This window comes from Haliotis rufescens, unplaced genomic scaffold (assembly GCF_023055435.1).
Source record: "Haliotis rufescens isolate VD_foot unplaced genomic scaffold, xgHalRufe1.0.p SCAF_15, whole genome shotgun sequence".
Lineage (NCBI taxonomy): Eukaryota > Metazoa > Mollusca > Gastropoda > Lepetellida > Haliotidae > Haliotis > Haliotis rufescens.
The window spans coordinates 7,796,795-7,814,801 of NW_025963835.1; the positions used below are offsets into that span (position 1 = coordinate 7,796,795).

An 18,007-nucleotide genomic window follows, 5' to 3' on the forward strand; every position below is an offset into this window, starting at 1 on the left:
GCTGGAAATACCCAGAGCTAGCTGACCTCACCCGCAGCTAGCTGGAATTACCCAGTGCTCGTTGACCTCACCCACAGCTTGCTGGAAATACCCACAGCTAGCTGGCCTCACCCATAGCTTGCTGGAAATACCCAGTGCTTGTTGACCTCACCCGTAGCTTGCTGTAATACCCAGAGCTAGTTGACCTCACCCTTAGATTGCTGGAAATACCCAGAGCTAGTTGACCTCACCCATAGCTTGCTGGAAATACCCAGAGCTAGTTGACCTCACCCACAGCTTGCTGGAAATACCCAGAGCTGGTTGACCCCATCCATAGCTTGCTGGAAATATCCAGAGCTAGTTGATCCCACCCATAGCTTGCTGGAAATACCTAGAGGTAGTTGACCTCACCCATAGCTTTTTGGAAATACCCAGAGCTAGTTGACCTCACCCACAGCTTGCTGTAATACCAAGAGCTAGTTGAACTCACCCATAGCTTTTTGGAAATACCCAGAGCTAGTTGACCTCACGCATAGCTCGCTGGAAATACCCAGAACTAGTTGACCTCACCCATAGATTGCTGGAAATACCCAGAGCTAGTTGACCTCACCCATAGCTTCCTGGAAATATCCAGAGCTACTTGACCTCACCCGTAGCTTGCTGGAAATACCCAGAGCTAGTTGACCTCACCCACAGCTTGATGGAAATACCCAGAGCTAGTTGACCTCACCCATAGTTTGCTATAATACCCAGAGCTAGTTGACCTCACCCATAGCTTTTTGGAAATACCCAGAGCTAGTTGACCTCAACCATAGCTTGCTGTAATACCCAGAGCTAGTTGACCTCACCCATAGCTTGCTGGAAATACCCAGAGCTGGTTGACCTCACCCATAGATTGCTGGAAATACCCAGAGCTAGTTGACCTCACCCATAGCTTGCTGGAAATACCCAGAGCTAGTTGGCCTCACCCACAGCTTGCTGGAAATACCCAGAGCTAGTTTACCTCACCCACAGCTTGCTGGAAATACCCAGAGCTAGTTTACCTCACCCATAGCTTGCTGGAAATACCCAGAGCTAGTTGGCCTCACCCACAGCTTGCTGGAAATACCCAGAGCTAGCTGGCCTCACCCGCAGCTAGCTGGAAATACCCAGTGCTTGTTGACCTCACCCACAGCTTGCTGGAAATACCCAGAGCTAGCTGGCCTCACCCACAGCTTGCTGGAAATACCCAGTGCTTGTTGACCTCACCCGTAGCTTGCTGTAATACCCAGAGCTAGTTGACATCACCCTTAGATTGCTGAAAATACCCAGAGCTAGTTGACCTCACCCATAGCTTGCTGGAAATACCCAGAGCTAGTTGACCTCACCCACAGCTTGCTGGAAATACCCAGAGCTAGTTGACCTCACCTATAGCTTGCTGGAAATACCCAGAGCTGGTTGACCCCATCCATAGCTTGCTGGAAATATCCAGAGTTAGTTGATCCCACCCATAGCTTGCTGGAAATACCTAGAGGCAGTTGACCCCATCCAAAGCTTGCTGGAAATACCCAGAGATAGCTGGCCTCACCCACAGCTTGCTAGAAATACCCAGTGCTTGTTGACCTCACCATGGCTTGCTGTAATACCCAGAGCTAGTTGACCTAACCATAGATTTTTGGAAATACTCAGAGCTAGTTGACCTCACCCATAGCTTGCTGTAATACCCAGAGCTAGTTGACCTCACCCATAGCTTGCTGGAAATACCCAGAGCTAGTTGACCTCATCCATAGATTGCACGAAATACCCAGAGCTAGTTGGCCTCACCCACAGCTTGCTGGAAATACCCAGAGCTAGTTGACCTCACCCATAGCTTTCTGGAAATACCCAGAGCTAGTTGACCCAACCCATAGCTTGCTGGAAATACCCAGAGGTAGTTGACCTCACCCACAGCTTGCTGGAAATACCCAGAGCTAGTTGACCTCACCCATAGCTTCCTGTAATACCCAGAGCTAGTTGACCTCACCCATAGCTTGATGGAAATACCCAGAGCTAGTTGACCTCACCCATAGTTTGCTGTAATACCCAGAGCTAGTTGGCCTCACCCATAGCTTTTTGGAAATACCCAGAGCTAGTTGACCTCACCCATAGCTTGCTGTAATACCCAGAGCTAGATGACCTCACCCATAGCTTGCTGGAAATACCCAGAGCTAGTTGGCCTCACCAACAGCTTGCTGGAAATACCCAGAGCTAGTTGACCTCACCCACAGCTTGCTGGAAATACCCAGAGCTAGTTTACCTCACCCGCAGCTAGCTGGAAATACCCAGTGCTTGTTGACCTCACCCACAGCTTGCTGGAAATACCCAGAGCTAGCTGGCCTCACCCATAGCTTGCTGGAAATACCCAGAGCTAGTTGGCCTCACCCACAGCTTGCTGGAAATACCCAGAGCTAGTTTACCTCACCCACAGCTTGCTGGAAATACCCAGAGCTAGTTGACCTCACCCATAGCTTGCTGGAAATACGCAGAGCTAGTTGGCCTCACCCACAGCTTGCTGGAAATACCCAGAGCTAGCTGGCATCACCAACAGCTTGCTGGAAATACCCAGAGGTGGTTCACCCCATCCATAGCTTGCTGGAAATATCCAGAGCTAGTTGATCCCACCCATAGCTTGCTGGAAATACCTAGAGGTAGTTGACCTCACCCATAGCTTGCTGGAAATACCCAGAGCTAGATAACCTCACCCATAGCTTGCTGGAAATACCCAGAGCTAGTTGACCTCACCCACAGCTTGCTGGAAATACCCAGAGCTAGCTGACCTCACCCGCAGCTAGCTGGAATTACCCAGTGCTCGTTGACCTCACCCACAGCTTGCTGGAAATACCCACAGCTAGCTGGCCTCACCCATAGCTTGCTGGAAATACCCAGTGCTTGTTGACCTCACCCGTAGCTTGCTGTAATACCCAGAGCTAGTTGACCTCACCCTTAGATTGCTGGAAATACCCAGAGCTAGTTGACCTCACCCATAGCTTGCTGGAAATACCCAGAGCTAGTTGACCTCACCCACAGCTTGCTGGAAATACCCAGAGCTGGTTGACCCCATCCATAGCTTGCTGGAAATATCCAGAGCTAGTTGATCCCACCCATAGCTTGCTGAAAATACCTAGAGGTAGTTGACCTCACCCATAGCTTGCTGGAAATACCCAGAGCTAGTTGACCTCACCCACAGCTTGCTGGAAATACCCAGAGCTAGTTGACCTCACCCACAGCTTGCTGGAAATACCCAGAGCTGATTGACCCCATCCATAGCTTGCTGGAAATATCCAGAGTTAGTTGACCCCACCCATAGCTTGCTGGAAATACCTAGAGGCAGTTGACCCCATCCAAAGCTTGCTGGAAATACCCAGAGATAGCTGGCCTCACCCACAGCTTGCTAGAAATACCCAGTGCTTGTTGACCTCACCCATGGCTTGCTGTAATACCCAGAGCTAGTTGACCTAACCATAGATTTTTGGAAATACTCAGAGCTAGTTGACCTCACCCATAGCTTGCTGTAATACCCAGAGCTAGTTGACCTCACCCATAGCTTGCTGGAAATACCCAGAGCTAGTTGACCTCATCCATAGATTGCACGAAATACCCAGAGCTAGTTGGCCTCACCCACAGCTTGCTGGAAATACCCAGAGCTAGTTGACCTCACCCATAGCTTTCTGGAAATACCCAGAGCTAGTTGACCCAACCCATAGCTTGCTGGAAATACCCAGAGGTAGTTGACCTCACCCACAGCTTGCTGGAAATACCCAGAGCTAGTTGACCTCACCCATAGCTTCCTGTAATACCCAGAGCTAGTTGACCTCACCCATAGCTTGATGGAAATACCCAGAGCTAGTTGACCTCACCCATAGTTTGCTGTAATACCCAGAGCTAGTTGGCCTCACCCATAGCTTTTTGGAAATACCCAGAGCTAGTTGACCTCACCCATAGCTTGCTGTAATACCCAGAGCTAGATGACCTCACCCATAGCTTGCTGGAAATACCCAGAGCTGGTTGACCTCACCCATGGATTGCTGGAAATACCAAGAGCTAGTTGACCTCACCCATAGCTTGCTGGAAATACCCAGAGCTAGTTGGCCTCACCCACAGCTTGCTGGAAATACCCAGAGCTAGTTTACCTCACCCACAGCTTGCTGGAAATACCCAGAGCTAGCTGGCCTCACCAACAGCTTGCTGGAAATACCCAGAGCTAGTTGACCTCACCCACAGCTTGCTGGAAATACCCAGAGCTAGTTGACCTCACCCGCAGCTAGCTGGAAATACCCAGTGCTTGTTGACCTCACCCACAGCTTGCTGGAAATACCCAGAGCTAGCTGGCCTCACCCATAGCTTGCTGGAAATACCCAGAGCTAGTTGGCCTCACCCACAGCTTGCTGGAAATACCCAGAGCTAGTTTACCTCACCCACAGCTTGCTGGAAATACCCAGAGCTAGTTGACCTCACCCATAGCTTGCTGGAAATACGCAGAGCTAGTTGGCCTCACCCGCAGCTTGCTGGAAATACCCAGAGCTAGCTGGCATCACCAACAGCTTGCTGGAAATACCCAGAGGTGGTTCACCCCATCCATAGCTTGCTGGAAATATCCAGAGCTAGTTGATCCCACCCATAGCTTGCTGGAAATACCTAGAGGTAGTTGACCTCACCCATAGCTTGCTGGAAATACCCAGAGCTAGCTGGCATCACCAACAGCTTGCTGGAAATACCCAGAGCTGGTTGACCCCATCCATAGCTTGCTGGAAATATCCAGAGCTAGTTGATCCCACCCATAGCTTGCTGGAAATACCTAGAGGTAGTTGACCTCACCCATAGCTTGCTGGAAATACCCAGAGCTAGATAACCTCACCCATAGCTTGCTGGAAATACCCAGAGCTAGTTGACCTCACCCACAGCTTGCTGGAAATACCCAGAGCTAGCTGACCTCACCCGCAGCTAGCTGGAATTACCCAGTGCTCGTTGACCTCACCCACAGCTTGCTGGAAATACCCACAGCTAGCTGGCCTCACCCATAGCTTGCTGGAAATACCCAGTGCTTGTTGACCTCACCCGTAGCTTGCTGTAATACCCAGAGCTAGTTGACCTCACCCTTAGATTGCTGGAAATACCCAGAGCTAGTTGACCTCACCCATAGCTTGCTGGAAATACCCAGAGCTAGTTGACCTCACCCACAGCTTGCTGGAAATACCCAGAGCTGGTTGACCCCATCCATAGCTTGCTGGAAATATCCAGAGCTAGTTGATCCCACCCATAGCTTGCTGGAAATACCTAGAGGTAGTTGACCTCACCCATAGCTTGCTGGAAATACCCAGAGCTAGTTGACCTCACCCACAGCTTGCTGTAATACCAAGAGCTAGTTGAACTCACCCATAGCTTTTTGGAAATACCCAGAGCTAGTTGACCTCACGCATAGCTCGCTGGAAATACCCAGAACTAGTTGACCTCACCCATAGATTGCTGGAAATACCCAGAGCTAGTTGACCTCACCCATAGCTTGCTGTAATACCCAGAGCTAGATGACCTCACCCAAAGCTTGCTGGAAATACCCAGAGCTGGTTGACCTCACCCATGGATTGCTGGAAATACCAAGAGCTAGTTGACCTCACCCATAGCTTGCTGGAAATACCCAGAGCTAGTTGGCCTCACCCACAGCTTGCTGGAAATACCCAGAGCTAGTTTACCTCACCCACAGCTTGCTGGAAATACCCAGAGCTAGCTGGCCTCACCAACAGCTTGCTGGAAATACCCAGAGCTAGTTGACCTCACCCACAGCTTGCTGGAAATACCCAGAGCTAGCTGACCTCACCCGCAGCTAGCTGGAAATACCCAGTGCTTGTTGACCTCACCCACAGCTTGCTGGAAATACCCAGAGCTAGCTGGCCTCACCCATAGCTTGCTGGAAATACCCAGAGCTAGTTGGCCTCACCCACAGCTTGCTGGAAATACCCAGAGCTAGTTTACCTCACCCACAGCTTGCTGGAAATACCCAGAGCTAGTTGACCTCACCCATAGCTTGCTGGAAATACGCAGAGCTAGTTGGCCTCACCCACAGCTTGCTGGAAATACCCAGAGCTAGCTGGCATCACCAACAGCTTGCTGGAAATACCCAGAGGTGGTTCACCCCATCCATAGCTTGCTGGAAATATCCAGAGCTAGTTGATCCCACCCATAGCTTGCTGGAAATACCTAGAGGTAGTTGACCTCACCCATAGCTTGCTGGAAATACCCAGAGCTAGATAACCTCACCCATAGCCTGCTGGAAATACCCAGAGCTAGTTGACCTCACCCACAGCTTGCTGGAAATACCCAGAGCTAGCTGACCTCACCCGCAGCTAGCTGGAATTACCCAGTGCTTGTTGACCTCACCCACAGCTTGCTGGAAATACCAAGAGCTAGCTGGCCTCACCCATAGCTTGCTGGAAATACCCAGTGCTTGTTGACCTCACCCGTAGCTTGCTGTAATACCCAGAGCTAGTTGACCTCACCCTTAGATTGCTGGAAATACCCAGAGCTAGTTGACCTCACCCATAGCTTGCTGGAAATACCCAGAGCTAGTTGACCTCACCCACAGCTTGCTGGAAATACCCAGAGCTGGTTGACCCCATCCATAGCTTGCTGGAAATATCCAGAGCTAGTTGATCCCACCCATAGCTTGCTGGAAATACCTAGAGGTAGTTGACCTCACCCATAGCTTGCTGGAAATACCCAGAGCTAGTTGACCTCACCCACAGCTTGCTGTAATACCAAGAGCTAGTTGAACTCACCCATAGCTTTTTGGAAATACCCAGAGCTAGTTGACCTCACCCATAGCTTGCTGGAAATACCCAGAGCTAGTTAGCCTCACCCACAGCTTGCTGGAAATACCCAGAGCTAGCTGGCCTCACCCGCAGCTAGCTGGAAATACCCAGTGCTTGTTGACCTCACCCACAGCTTGCTGGAAATACCCAGAGCTAGCTGGCCTCACCCATAGCTTGCTGGAAATACCCAGTGCTTGTTGACCTCACCCATGGCTTGCTGTAATACTCAGAGCTAGTTGAATTAACCATAGCTTTTTGGAAATACCCAGAGCTAGTTGACCTCACCCGAAGCTTGCTGTAATACCCAGAGCTAGTTGACCTCACCCATAGCTTGCTGGAAATACCCAGAGCTAGTTGACCTCACCCATAGATTGCTGGAAATACCCAGAGCTAGTTGGCCTCACCCACAGCTTGCTGGAAATACCCAGAGCTAGTTGACCTCACCCATAGCTTGCTGGAAATACCCAGAGCTAGTTGACCCAACCCATAGCTTGCTGGAAATACCTAGAGGTAGTTGACCTCACCCATAGCTTGCTGGAAATACTCAGAGCTAGTTGACCTCACCCATAGCTTGCTGGAAATACCCAGAGCTAGTTGGCCTCACCCACAGCTTGCTGGAAATACCACGAGCTAGCTGGCCTCACCAACAGCCACCCTGAAATACCCGGGGCGGTCGGTTAGCCTGATGGTTAAAGCGTTCGCTCGCCACGCCGAGGACCCGGGTTCGATTCCCGACATGGGTACAATGTGTGAAGCCCATTTCTGGTGTCCCCCGCCGTGATATTGCTGGAATATTGCTAAAAGCGGCGTAAAATCAAACTCAATCACTCACTGAAAATACCCAGCCCTGGTTGACCCCATCCATAGCTTGCTGGAAATACCCAGAGCTAGTTGATCCCACCCATAGCTTGCTGGAAATACCTAGAGGTAGTTGACCTCACCCATAGCTTGCTGGAAATACCCAGAGCTAGTTGACGTCACCCACAGCTTGCTGTAATACCCAGAGCTAGTTGACCTCACCCACAGCTTGCTGGAAATACCCAGAGCTAGCTGGCATCACCAACAGCTTGCTGGAAATACCCAGAGCTAGTTGACCTCACCCAGAGATTGCTGGAAATACCCAGAGCTAGTTGACCTCACCCATAGCTTCCTGGAAATATCCGGAGCTAGTTGACCTCACCCATAGCTTGCTGGAAATACCCAGAGCTAGTTGACCTCACCTATAGCTGGCTGGAAATACCCAGAGCTAGTTGACCTCACCCACAGCTTGCTGGAAATACCCAGAGCTAGTTGACCTCACCCACAGCTTGCTGGAAATACCCAGAGCTAGTTGACCTCACCCATAGTTTGCTGTAATACCCAGAGCTAGTTGACCACACCCATAGCTTTTTGGAAATATCCAGAGCTAGTTGACCTCACCCATAGCTTGCTGTAATACCCAGAGCTAGTTGACCTCACCCATAGATTGCTGGAAATACCCAGAGCTAGTTGACCTCACCCATAGATTGCTGGAAATACCAAGAGCTAGTTGACCTCACCCATAGCTTGCTAGAAATACCCAGAGCTAGTTGACCTCATCCATAGATTGCACGAAATACCCAGAGCTAGTTGGCCTCACCCACAGCTTGCTGGAAATACCCAGAGCTAGTTGACCTCACCCATAGCTTTCTGGAAATACCCAGAGCTAGTTGACCCAACTCATAGCTTGCTGGAAATACCCAGAGGTAGTTGACCTCACCCACAGCTTGCTGGAAATACCCAGAGCTAGTTGACCTCACCCATAGCTTCCTGTAATACCCAGAGCTAGTTGACCTCACCCATAGCTTGATGGAAATACCCAGAGCTAGTTGACCTCACCCATAGTTTGCTGTAATACCCAGAGCTAGTTGGCCTCACCCATAGCTTTTTGGAAATACCCAGAGCTAGTTGACCTCACCCATAGCTTGCTGTAATACCCAGAGCTAGATGACCTCACCCATAGCTTGCTGGAAATACCCAGAGCTAGTTGACCTCACCCATAGATTGCTGGAAATACCAAGAGCTAGTTGACCTCACCCATAGCTTGCTGGAAATACCCAGAGCTAGTTGACCTCACCCACAGCTTGCTGGAAATACCCAGAGCTAGTTTACCTCACCCACAGCTTGCTGGAAATACCCAGAGCTAGCTGGCCTCACCAACAGCTTGCTGGAAATACCCAGAGCTAGTTGACCTCACCCACAGCTTGCTGGAAATACCCAGAGCTAGCTGACCTCACCCGCAGCTAGCTGGAAATACCCAGTGCTTGTTGACCTCACCCACAGCTTGCTGGAAATACCCAGAGCTAGCTTGCCTCACCCATAGCTTGCTGGAAATACCCAGAGCTAGTTGGCCTCACCCACAGCTTGCTGGAAATACCCAGAGCTAGTTTACCTCACCCACAGCTTGCTGGAAATACCCAGAGCTAGTTGACCTCACCCATAGCTTGCTGGAAATACGCAGAGCTAGTTGGCCTCACCCACAGCTTGCTGGAAATACCCAGAGCTAGCTGGCATCACCAACAGCTTGCTGGAAATATCCAGAGGTGGTTGACCCCATCCATAGCTTGCTGGAAATATCCAGAGCTAGTTGATCCCACCCATAGCTTGCTGGAAATACCTAGAGGTAGTTGACCTCACCCATAGCTTGCTGGAAATACCCAGAGCTAGATAACCTCACCCATAGCCTGCTGGAAATACCCAGAGCTAGTTGACCTCACCCACAGCTTGCTGGAAATACCCAGAGCTAGCTGACCTCACCCGCAGCTAGCTGGAATTACCCAGTGCTTGTTGACCTCACCCACAGCTTGCTGGAAATACCCAGAGCTAGCTGGCCTCACCCATAGCTTGCTGGAAATACCCAGTGCTTGTTGACCTCACCCGTAGCTTGCTGTAATACCCAGAGCTAGTTGACCTCACCCTTAGATTGCTGGAAATACCCAGAGCTAGTTGACCTCACCCATAGCTTGCTGGAAATACCCAGAGCTAGTTGACCTCACCCACAGCTTGCTGGAAATACCCAGAGCTGGTTGACCCCATCCATAGCTTGCTGGAAATATCCAGAGCTAGTTGATCCCACCCATAGCTTGCTGGAAATACCTAGAGGTAGTTGACCTCACCCATAGCTTGCTGGAAATACCCAGAGCTAGTTGACCTCACCCACAGCTTGCTGTAATACCAAGAGCTAGTTGAACTCACCCATAGCTTTTTGGAAATACCCAGAGCTAGTTGACCTCACCCATAGCTTGCTGGAAATACCCAGAGCTAGTTAGCCTCACCAACAGCTTGCTGGAAATACCCAGAGCTAGCTGGCCTCACCCACAGCTAGCTGGAAATACCCAGTGCTTGTTGACCTCACCCACAGCTTGCTGGAAATACCCAGAGCTAGCTGGCCTCACCCATAGCTTGCTGGAAATACCCAGTGCTTGTTGACCTCACCCATGGCTTGCTGTAATACTCAGAGCTAGTTGAATTAACCATAGCTTTTTGGAAATACCCAGAGCTAGTTGACCTCACCCGAAGCTTGCTGTAATACCCAGAGCTAGTTGACCTCACCCATAGCTTGCTGGAAATACCAAGAGCTAGTTGACCTCACCCATAGCTTGCTGGAAATACCCAGAGCTAGTTTACCTCACCCACAGCTTGCTGGAAATACCCAGAGCTAGTTGACCCCACCCATAGCTTGCTGGAAATACCCAGAGCTAGTTGGCCTCACCCACTGCTTGCTGGAAATACCCAGAGCTAGCTGGCCTCACCAACAGCTTGCTGGAAATACCCAGAGCTGGTTGACCCCATCCATAGCTTGCTGGAAATATCCAGAGCTAGTTGATCCCACCCATAGCTTGCTGGAAATACCTAGAGGTAGTTGACCTCACCCACAGCTTGCTGGAAATACCCAGAGCTAGATGACCTCACCCATAGCTTGCTGGAAATACCCAGAGCTAGTTGACCTCACCCACAGCTTGCTGGAAATACCCAGAGCTAGCTGGCCTCACCCGCAGCTAGCTGGAAATACCCAGAGCTAGCTGGCCTCACCCATAGCTTGCTGGAAATACCCATTGCTTGTTGCCCTCACCCATAGCTTGCTGGAAATACCCAGAGCTAGTTGACCTCACCCTTAGATTGCTGGAAATACCCAGAGCTAGTTGACCTCACCCATAGCTTGCTGGAAATACTCAGAGCTGGTTGACCTCACCCACAGCTTGCTGGAAATACCCAGAGCTAGCTGGCCTCACCCGCAGCTAGCTGGAAATACCCAGTGCTTGTTGACCTCATCCACAGCTTGCTGGAAATACCCAGAGCTAGCTGGCCTCACCCATAGCTTGCTGGAAATACCCAGTGCTTGTTGACCTCACCCGTAGCTTGCTGTAATACCCAGAGCTAGTTGACCTCACCCTTAGATTGCTGGAAATACCCAGAGCTAGTTGACCTCACCCATAGCTTGCTGGAAATACCCAGAGCTAGTTGACCTCACCCACAGCTTGCTGGAAATACCCAGAGCTAGTTGACCTCACCCACAGCTTGCTGGAAATACCCAGAGCTAGTTGACCCAACCCATAGCTTGCTGGAAATACCCAGAGCTAGTTGACCTCACCCACAGCTTGCTGGAAATATGAAGAGATAGTTGGCCTCACCCACAGCTTGCTGGAAATACCCAGAGCTAGCTGACCTCACCCACAGCTTGCTGGAAATATCTATTGCTAGTTGACCTCACCCACAGCTTGCTGGAAATACCCAGAGCTAGTTGGCCTCACCCATAGCTTGCTGTAATACCCAGAGCTAGTTGACGTCACCCACAGCTTGCTGGAAATACCCAGAGCTTGCTGACCTCACCCACAGGCTGCTGACCTCATCCATAGCTTGCTGGACTCAAACATCAGCTTTGCTTGAAACACAGGTACACATGACTGAGATAGGTCAAGGACATATTTGTGAATGATAAAACAGGGACAATTAGACACCTCATGTGTTGCTCCCTGTTTTGATATCAACCTTGGTTAGAATAGATCTCTAGGTCTTTTACTTCCTGTAAAGGGCAACTGGCTTGGTTGGTCCGACTTGGAGGATTGCGCTTATACCATCTTACCGTCATGCTGTGACACTCATACTGTCATACTGTCATACCACATGAGGATTCCAGGACCAAACTGGTGGAAAGAGGCAATTTAACTGATTGATTTGTCAAGCGCAGTGACTTTGTTGATTGTGTGTCATTATACCCCAAAGACATGGATAGTAGGCTCATAATATTAATCACTGGAATGTCTGGTCCAGACTATTATTTACAGACAACTGTCATACAGCTGTAACATTGCTGGGTGTGGCATAAGACAACAATTGTCGTATTGGTCCTGAGTGCCTTTACCCTTGTTGTACACCTGTTTGTCCAACTCACCACCCACTTGCTGTTTCAGCATCCCCCGCAACTCCGAGGTGATGGGAGAATCTGGGGTCTACACGGCGTTGACGGAGGACGACCCAGTGCTGCAGACCCTGGCCCACACCTACGCCGCAGCCAACACGGCCATGTACGAGTCGGGCACCTGCAGTGGGTCAGGCCTGGAGGGAGTCAAGCATGGGGCTGACATCAACCCTGATGGCAAAGCAGCCCCCCTGATGGACTGGGCGTATGATAAACATCACACTTTTATGGTTAGTAAATGAATGCCTGTAGACAACACTGCATGGTACCAGTGAATGGTTCATGTTTTATGAGGGAATTGAAACTTATGACAATGAGGTATATCTGCCAATTGAACATAGTTTATACAATTGCTCAAAATATATCAAACTTTTATATGTAACTTATCATGTTTTCTTCCAGACAAGCAAAAATGTTGACACAGTAAACTAATGATAAAAGATTTCCTCTACATGTCTCTGCAGTGAAGTTGCCACATGTAAAGCAACCAGTATATTTTCATTCATTTTCATGTTCATTCAAACCTTAGCTTCAACTCTCCATGCTTTATAGAGAATTCAGTTGATATTTACTGCCAAATAACTGCATAACTAACTAGGAAGAGATGCATGTTTGAGTAAGGAAGCTGACAAGTAAGTTTCAAAGTGACATGATGGTGGCAATACCAGCGTGAGTTTCTTGTCCTGTTCCAGTTGTGTGCCTACATCAGCTGTTGTAAATACCCCCCTCCAGACATGCTGCCGAGCCTGTGGATGTCCAATCTCAACCCCTTGATGAACACTCTACTTAAAACCCTACAGGGTAGGTCTGAGTAGTGTCAGAAGTGAAGTCAAACCTCTTTTGTAGATAGAAGTCATCAGAATGGAATTTTGATTTATTAATAGTTTATATTTCTTTTTCTACCGCTGATGTGTGATGGTGATTCATTCAAAACAGGAGGGATATAGCGATCAGCATATCTGTTCATCAGCTGTCCATTTTCCATTTCTGGAGCAGAACTCCTAAACCTATACAGGTCATGCCTTTTGATGTTTTGGGTTTTTAATTTTTATATTATTTGTATTTTTTTCATGACAACAATTTGGACGTAAACTGTAAACGAGGCTATTGCTTGTTTCCCGAGAAGAATGCCAAAACTAATGACTCTTTGTGGATGGAACTTGCTATACACATCAATCTAGTGGTCAACTGGTGCCTTTTGACGATTTGGAAGTTTTATTTGTTTACTTTTTGTTTATTTTCATCATGACAACTTGGACTGAAAACAATGAAAGTGCTCGTTTCCGGAGCAGAACTAAAATATACTGAACAACAAAAGTTCCTGTGACTTTGAATAAGATTTGATGCAAAGTTATGTTTTTCACCAAATCTTGAAATTCGATTTGCAACAGATAAAAAGACTCCTGTAAGTGTTCAAATAGTTTAATTTGCCATACTGACTTCAGAAAATGCGTGATTTCATAAAAAAAACATGAACATGCCAAAATGGCAATTTACAAATCAAAAGTGTGTGTGTCCACTTCTGGTTGCGATGCAAGCAACACATCTTCGTCTCATGGAATGGACCAGGCATCGCTCAAAGTCCTGTGGGATATCTGTCCATATCTGCTGGAGCATGTTCCTGGAGTGTCTGTGGAACACGTGGTTGACGTCGAAGGTGCCGATCCATCTCATCCGACATGTGCTCGATAGAGATCAGGGGAGCGAGCCGGCCAGGGGATGACATTCACGTTGTTTTGTTGAAGAGAATCCTGCACAAGTTGGGCAATATGAGGCCAGGCGTTGTCATGTTGAAAGATTATGCTTGGGCAATGATGACACAAAAACGGTAGAACAACAGGGCCAATGATCTCGTGGCGGTAGCGCTGTTCATTGAGATTTCCCTCTACCACTATCAAACGGGTTCCCTGTCTTGCTGTAATCCCACCCCATACCATAACGCTGCCGCCCCTAAACCGATCTTCTTCTAGACACAATGATTGACGTAACGTTCACCTCGACATTGGTACACTCGAATCCGTCCATCGCCGTGGCTGAGGTGAAAACAAAACTCGTCAGTGAATAGAACTTGTCCCCACTGCATTGCCGTCCAGCGTAGATGCTGTCTGCACCACTGTAGACATGCTTGACGGTGGTTTCCTGTCAAAATGGGACATCTGGCGGGTCTTCTGGCGACAATGCCTTCACATCTGAGGCGACGACGTACAGTTTGTGAAGATAATCCAGTTGTCTTGTAGATTATTGGTTACGCGTGGCCTGCCACTCCGAGGATGGTCTCTCTGACTGCATTCGTCTGTTGTCAACGTTGCCATAAACACCAAATGGTGTTTCTGTGGACGTTAAGTTGTTTGCAACAGGCGTGGCATTTCGTAATGTTGTATATTTATAATATAGTATAATGGGTTTTTTCTGAGTGGTTGTTGTCAGTACGATGCTAAACAATGCATATGGAATCCTGTTAACGCACATGTTTTAATACCCATTCTTTGGTTGTGAAATGCATGGGGCTTGCATAAAAGTCAACTTTTGAATGTAATGCATGCTTTTCTGTAGCAGTTGCGTTTTGTGACTTGATTCCATACATGTACTACAATATTGAAAACCAAACTTGTTTGAAAAATACACTAAAATATTGGTGTCACAGGAACTGTTGTTGTTGATTATATATTGAATATTTCTAGATGAAACTTCCTAAAAGATCAGTCTAGTGGTGAACTGGTGCCTTTTGATGATTTAGGGTGTTGAAAATACTGAAGAGCATTATTTTTTGCTCCACTGAACTGAATGTATCCAATGGCCAAAACTCTATTTCCGAGTTAAACCAGAATGGTAATATGTCATCTCCTGATAACTCTTTTTGTATTGTGAAAATTATTGTTCCCCTGTCATTGACACACAAGTCTGATCATAATGTTATGTTTTTATTGAGTTTGCCATTGCATTTTTATGTAATGGCTTATGTTCACAAAAAACTCCTTCAGCAACATCATGTAGGGAGCCAGGTACTGGGGGTCCCCATGACCAGAAGTCAGGTGGCATAGCTGGGGTAACCCATGTGGTAGCCCAGATTTCACTGTTGTTAATATATTCTCCATGAAGAAAGATAAGCACTATTTCTTCTTTGTTTTCATATATTCCATACATCATTTGGAAATATCTAAATATAACATTGATCTTACCTTGATAAATATCTATCTCATTTGATGCCAAGACATAGAGGGAGCAAAGGGAAGTCAGAGAACTATTGCAATGGAACAAACATATCACTAGTTTTCAAAAATGGACATTTTATATGGAAATATATAGAAAGTGGTGCTTAACTCTAAACTCTTTTACTGTTCTTGTTCAACAGGCCTTTAATGGTAAACAAATGTGTTCTGACTGCAATACTGTCATGATGTAAAGTGGTAACTCATTCACTCAGTCACTGCAGTTTAGTGTTCCCCTCACAAGACTGCTGCCTGTACACAGGTGTCCAGGGGCAAGTGACTGACATCAGCAGCCGCCCCATCAAGGAAGCAGTCATCAAGATGGATAACAGGGAGTTCACCACCTCTGAGGATGGTACATTCTTCTTCCTCCTGAATGAAGGCTTCCACACCATTGAAGCAGATACACTAGGTAATGCATGCACTGACACCATTGAATCTGACAAAGGGCAATGCTTGCACTGACATCACTGAAGCAGAAACACAAGGTAATGCTTGCACTGACACCATTTTAGCACAGACAAGGTAATGCATGCACTGACACCACTCAAGCAGACACAAGGTAATGTTTGCACTTACACCATTGAAGCAGAGACACAAGGTAATGCTTGCACTGACACCATTGGAGCAGAGACACAAGGTAATGCTTGCACTGACACCATGGGAGCAGACACAAGGTAATGCTTGCACTGACACCACTGAAACAGACACAAGGTAATGCTTGCACTGACACCATTGATGCAGCCACAAGGTAATGCTTGCACTGACACCACTGAAGCAGAGACACAAGGTAATGCATGCACTGACACCACTGACGCTGACAAAGGGTAATGCTTGCACTGACATCACTGAAGCAGAGCCACTAGGTAATGCTTGCATTGACACCACTGAAGTGGAGACACAAGGTAATGCATGCACTGCCACCACTGAAGCAGAGATACTAGGTAATGCTTGCACTGACACCACTGAAGCAGAGACACAAGGTTATGCATGCACTGACAAAAGGCAATGCTTGCACTGACATCACTGAAGCAGAGACACAAGGTAATGCAGGCACTGACACCATTGGAGCAGACACAAGGAAATGCTTGCACTGACACCACTGAAACAGACACAAGGTAATGCTTGCACTGACACCATTGATGCAGCCACAAGGTAATGCTTGCACTGACACCACTGTAGCAGAGACAAGGTAATGCATGCACTGACACCACTGAAGCAAAGACAAGGTAATGCATGCACTGACACCACTGAAGCAGACACAAGGCAATGCTTGCACTGACACCATTGAAGCAGAGACACAAGGTAATGCATGCACTGAAACCATTGAAGCAGAGACACAAGGTATAATGCATGCACTGAAACCATAGAATCTGACAAAAGGCAATGCTTGCACTGACATCACTGAAGCAGAGACACAAGGTAATGCAGGCACTGACACCATTGAAGCAGAGACACAAGGTAATGCATGCACTGCCACCACTGAAGCAGAGATACTAGGTAATGCTTGCACTGACACCACTGAAGCAGAGACACAAGGTTATGCATGCACTGACACCATTGAAGTGGAGACACAAGGTAATGCATGCACTGAAACCATTGAATCTGACAAAAGGCCATCTTGCACTGACATCACTGAAGCAGACACAAGGTAATGCATGCACTGAAACCATTGAATCTGACAAAAGGGCATCTTGCACTGACATCACTGAAACAGACACAAGGTAATGCATGCACTGACACCATTGAAACAGAGACACAAGGTAATGCATGCACTGCCACCACTGAAGCAGAGATACTAGGTAATGCTTGCACTGACACCACTGAAGCAGACACAAGGTTTACATGCACTGACACCATTGAAGTGGAGACACAAGGTAATGTTTGCACTGGCACCACTGAAGCAGAGACACAATGTAATGTTTGCACTGACACCACTGAAGTGGAGACACAAGGTAATGCATACAGGGAGTTCACCACCTCTGAGGATGGCACATTCTTCTTCCTCCTGAATGAAGGCTTCCAAATATAACATTGGGAGTTGTTATGTTTATTGTGTTAACTTTGTCATCCATCAACTTCTAACAAATGCATATCATCAAGGTGATGAATTGTTATGATCCACAGGCTATGAGTCATTGAACAAGAAGTTCCTCGTAGAGAGTGACCTGACAAGTGAGGTGAACATGATGTTGACGCCTGAAGCAGACTCACTGGAATATCATAATTATCAACAAACCAAGGACATGCTGCAAGGGCTGACCAATACCTGCAAGGACATTGTTAAGATACACAGGTGAGAACAACTGCTGCTCATGTAGCTGGATGCCAGTGACACGTGTTGTGTGTGTATGGTACATGTCTCTCTGCGTTGTTGTTGCAGTATTGGAACCAGCAGCCTGAAGCGGGACCTCCTCATGGCTGCCAGTGACACGTGTTGTGTGTGTATGGTAGATGTCTCTCTGTGTTGTTGTTGCAGTATTAGAACCAGCAGCCTGAAGCGAGACCGCCTCATGGATGCCAGTGACACGTGTTGTGTGTGTATGGTAGATGTCTCTCTG

At 47.9% G+C, this 18,007-nt stretch overlaps 1 protein-coding gene across 2 annotated transcripts in view; it reads left to right on the forward strand.

The window, feature by feature from the left end:
- Positions 1-18,007, forward strand: part of LOC124119271 (carboxypeptidase D-like) — an 88,577-nt gene that overhangs the window by 47,219 nt on the left and 23,351 nt on the right. For both annotated transcript variants that reach the window (XM_048396101.1, XM_048396102.1), the window contains exons 14-17: positions 12,230-12,467; positions 12,930-13,038; positions 15,709-15,858; positions 17,574-17,742. In XM_048396101.1, coding sequence (XP_048252058.1) covers positions 12,230-12,467; positions 12,930-13,038; positions 15,709-15,858; positions 17,574-17,742 — 666 coding nt within the window. The remainder of the gene's footprint in view (positions 1-12,229; positions 12,468-12,929; positions 13,039-15,708; positions 15,859-17,573; positions 17,743-18,007) is intronic.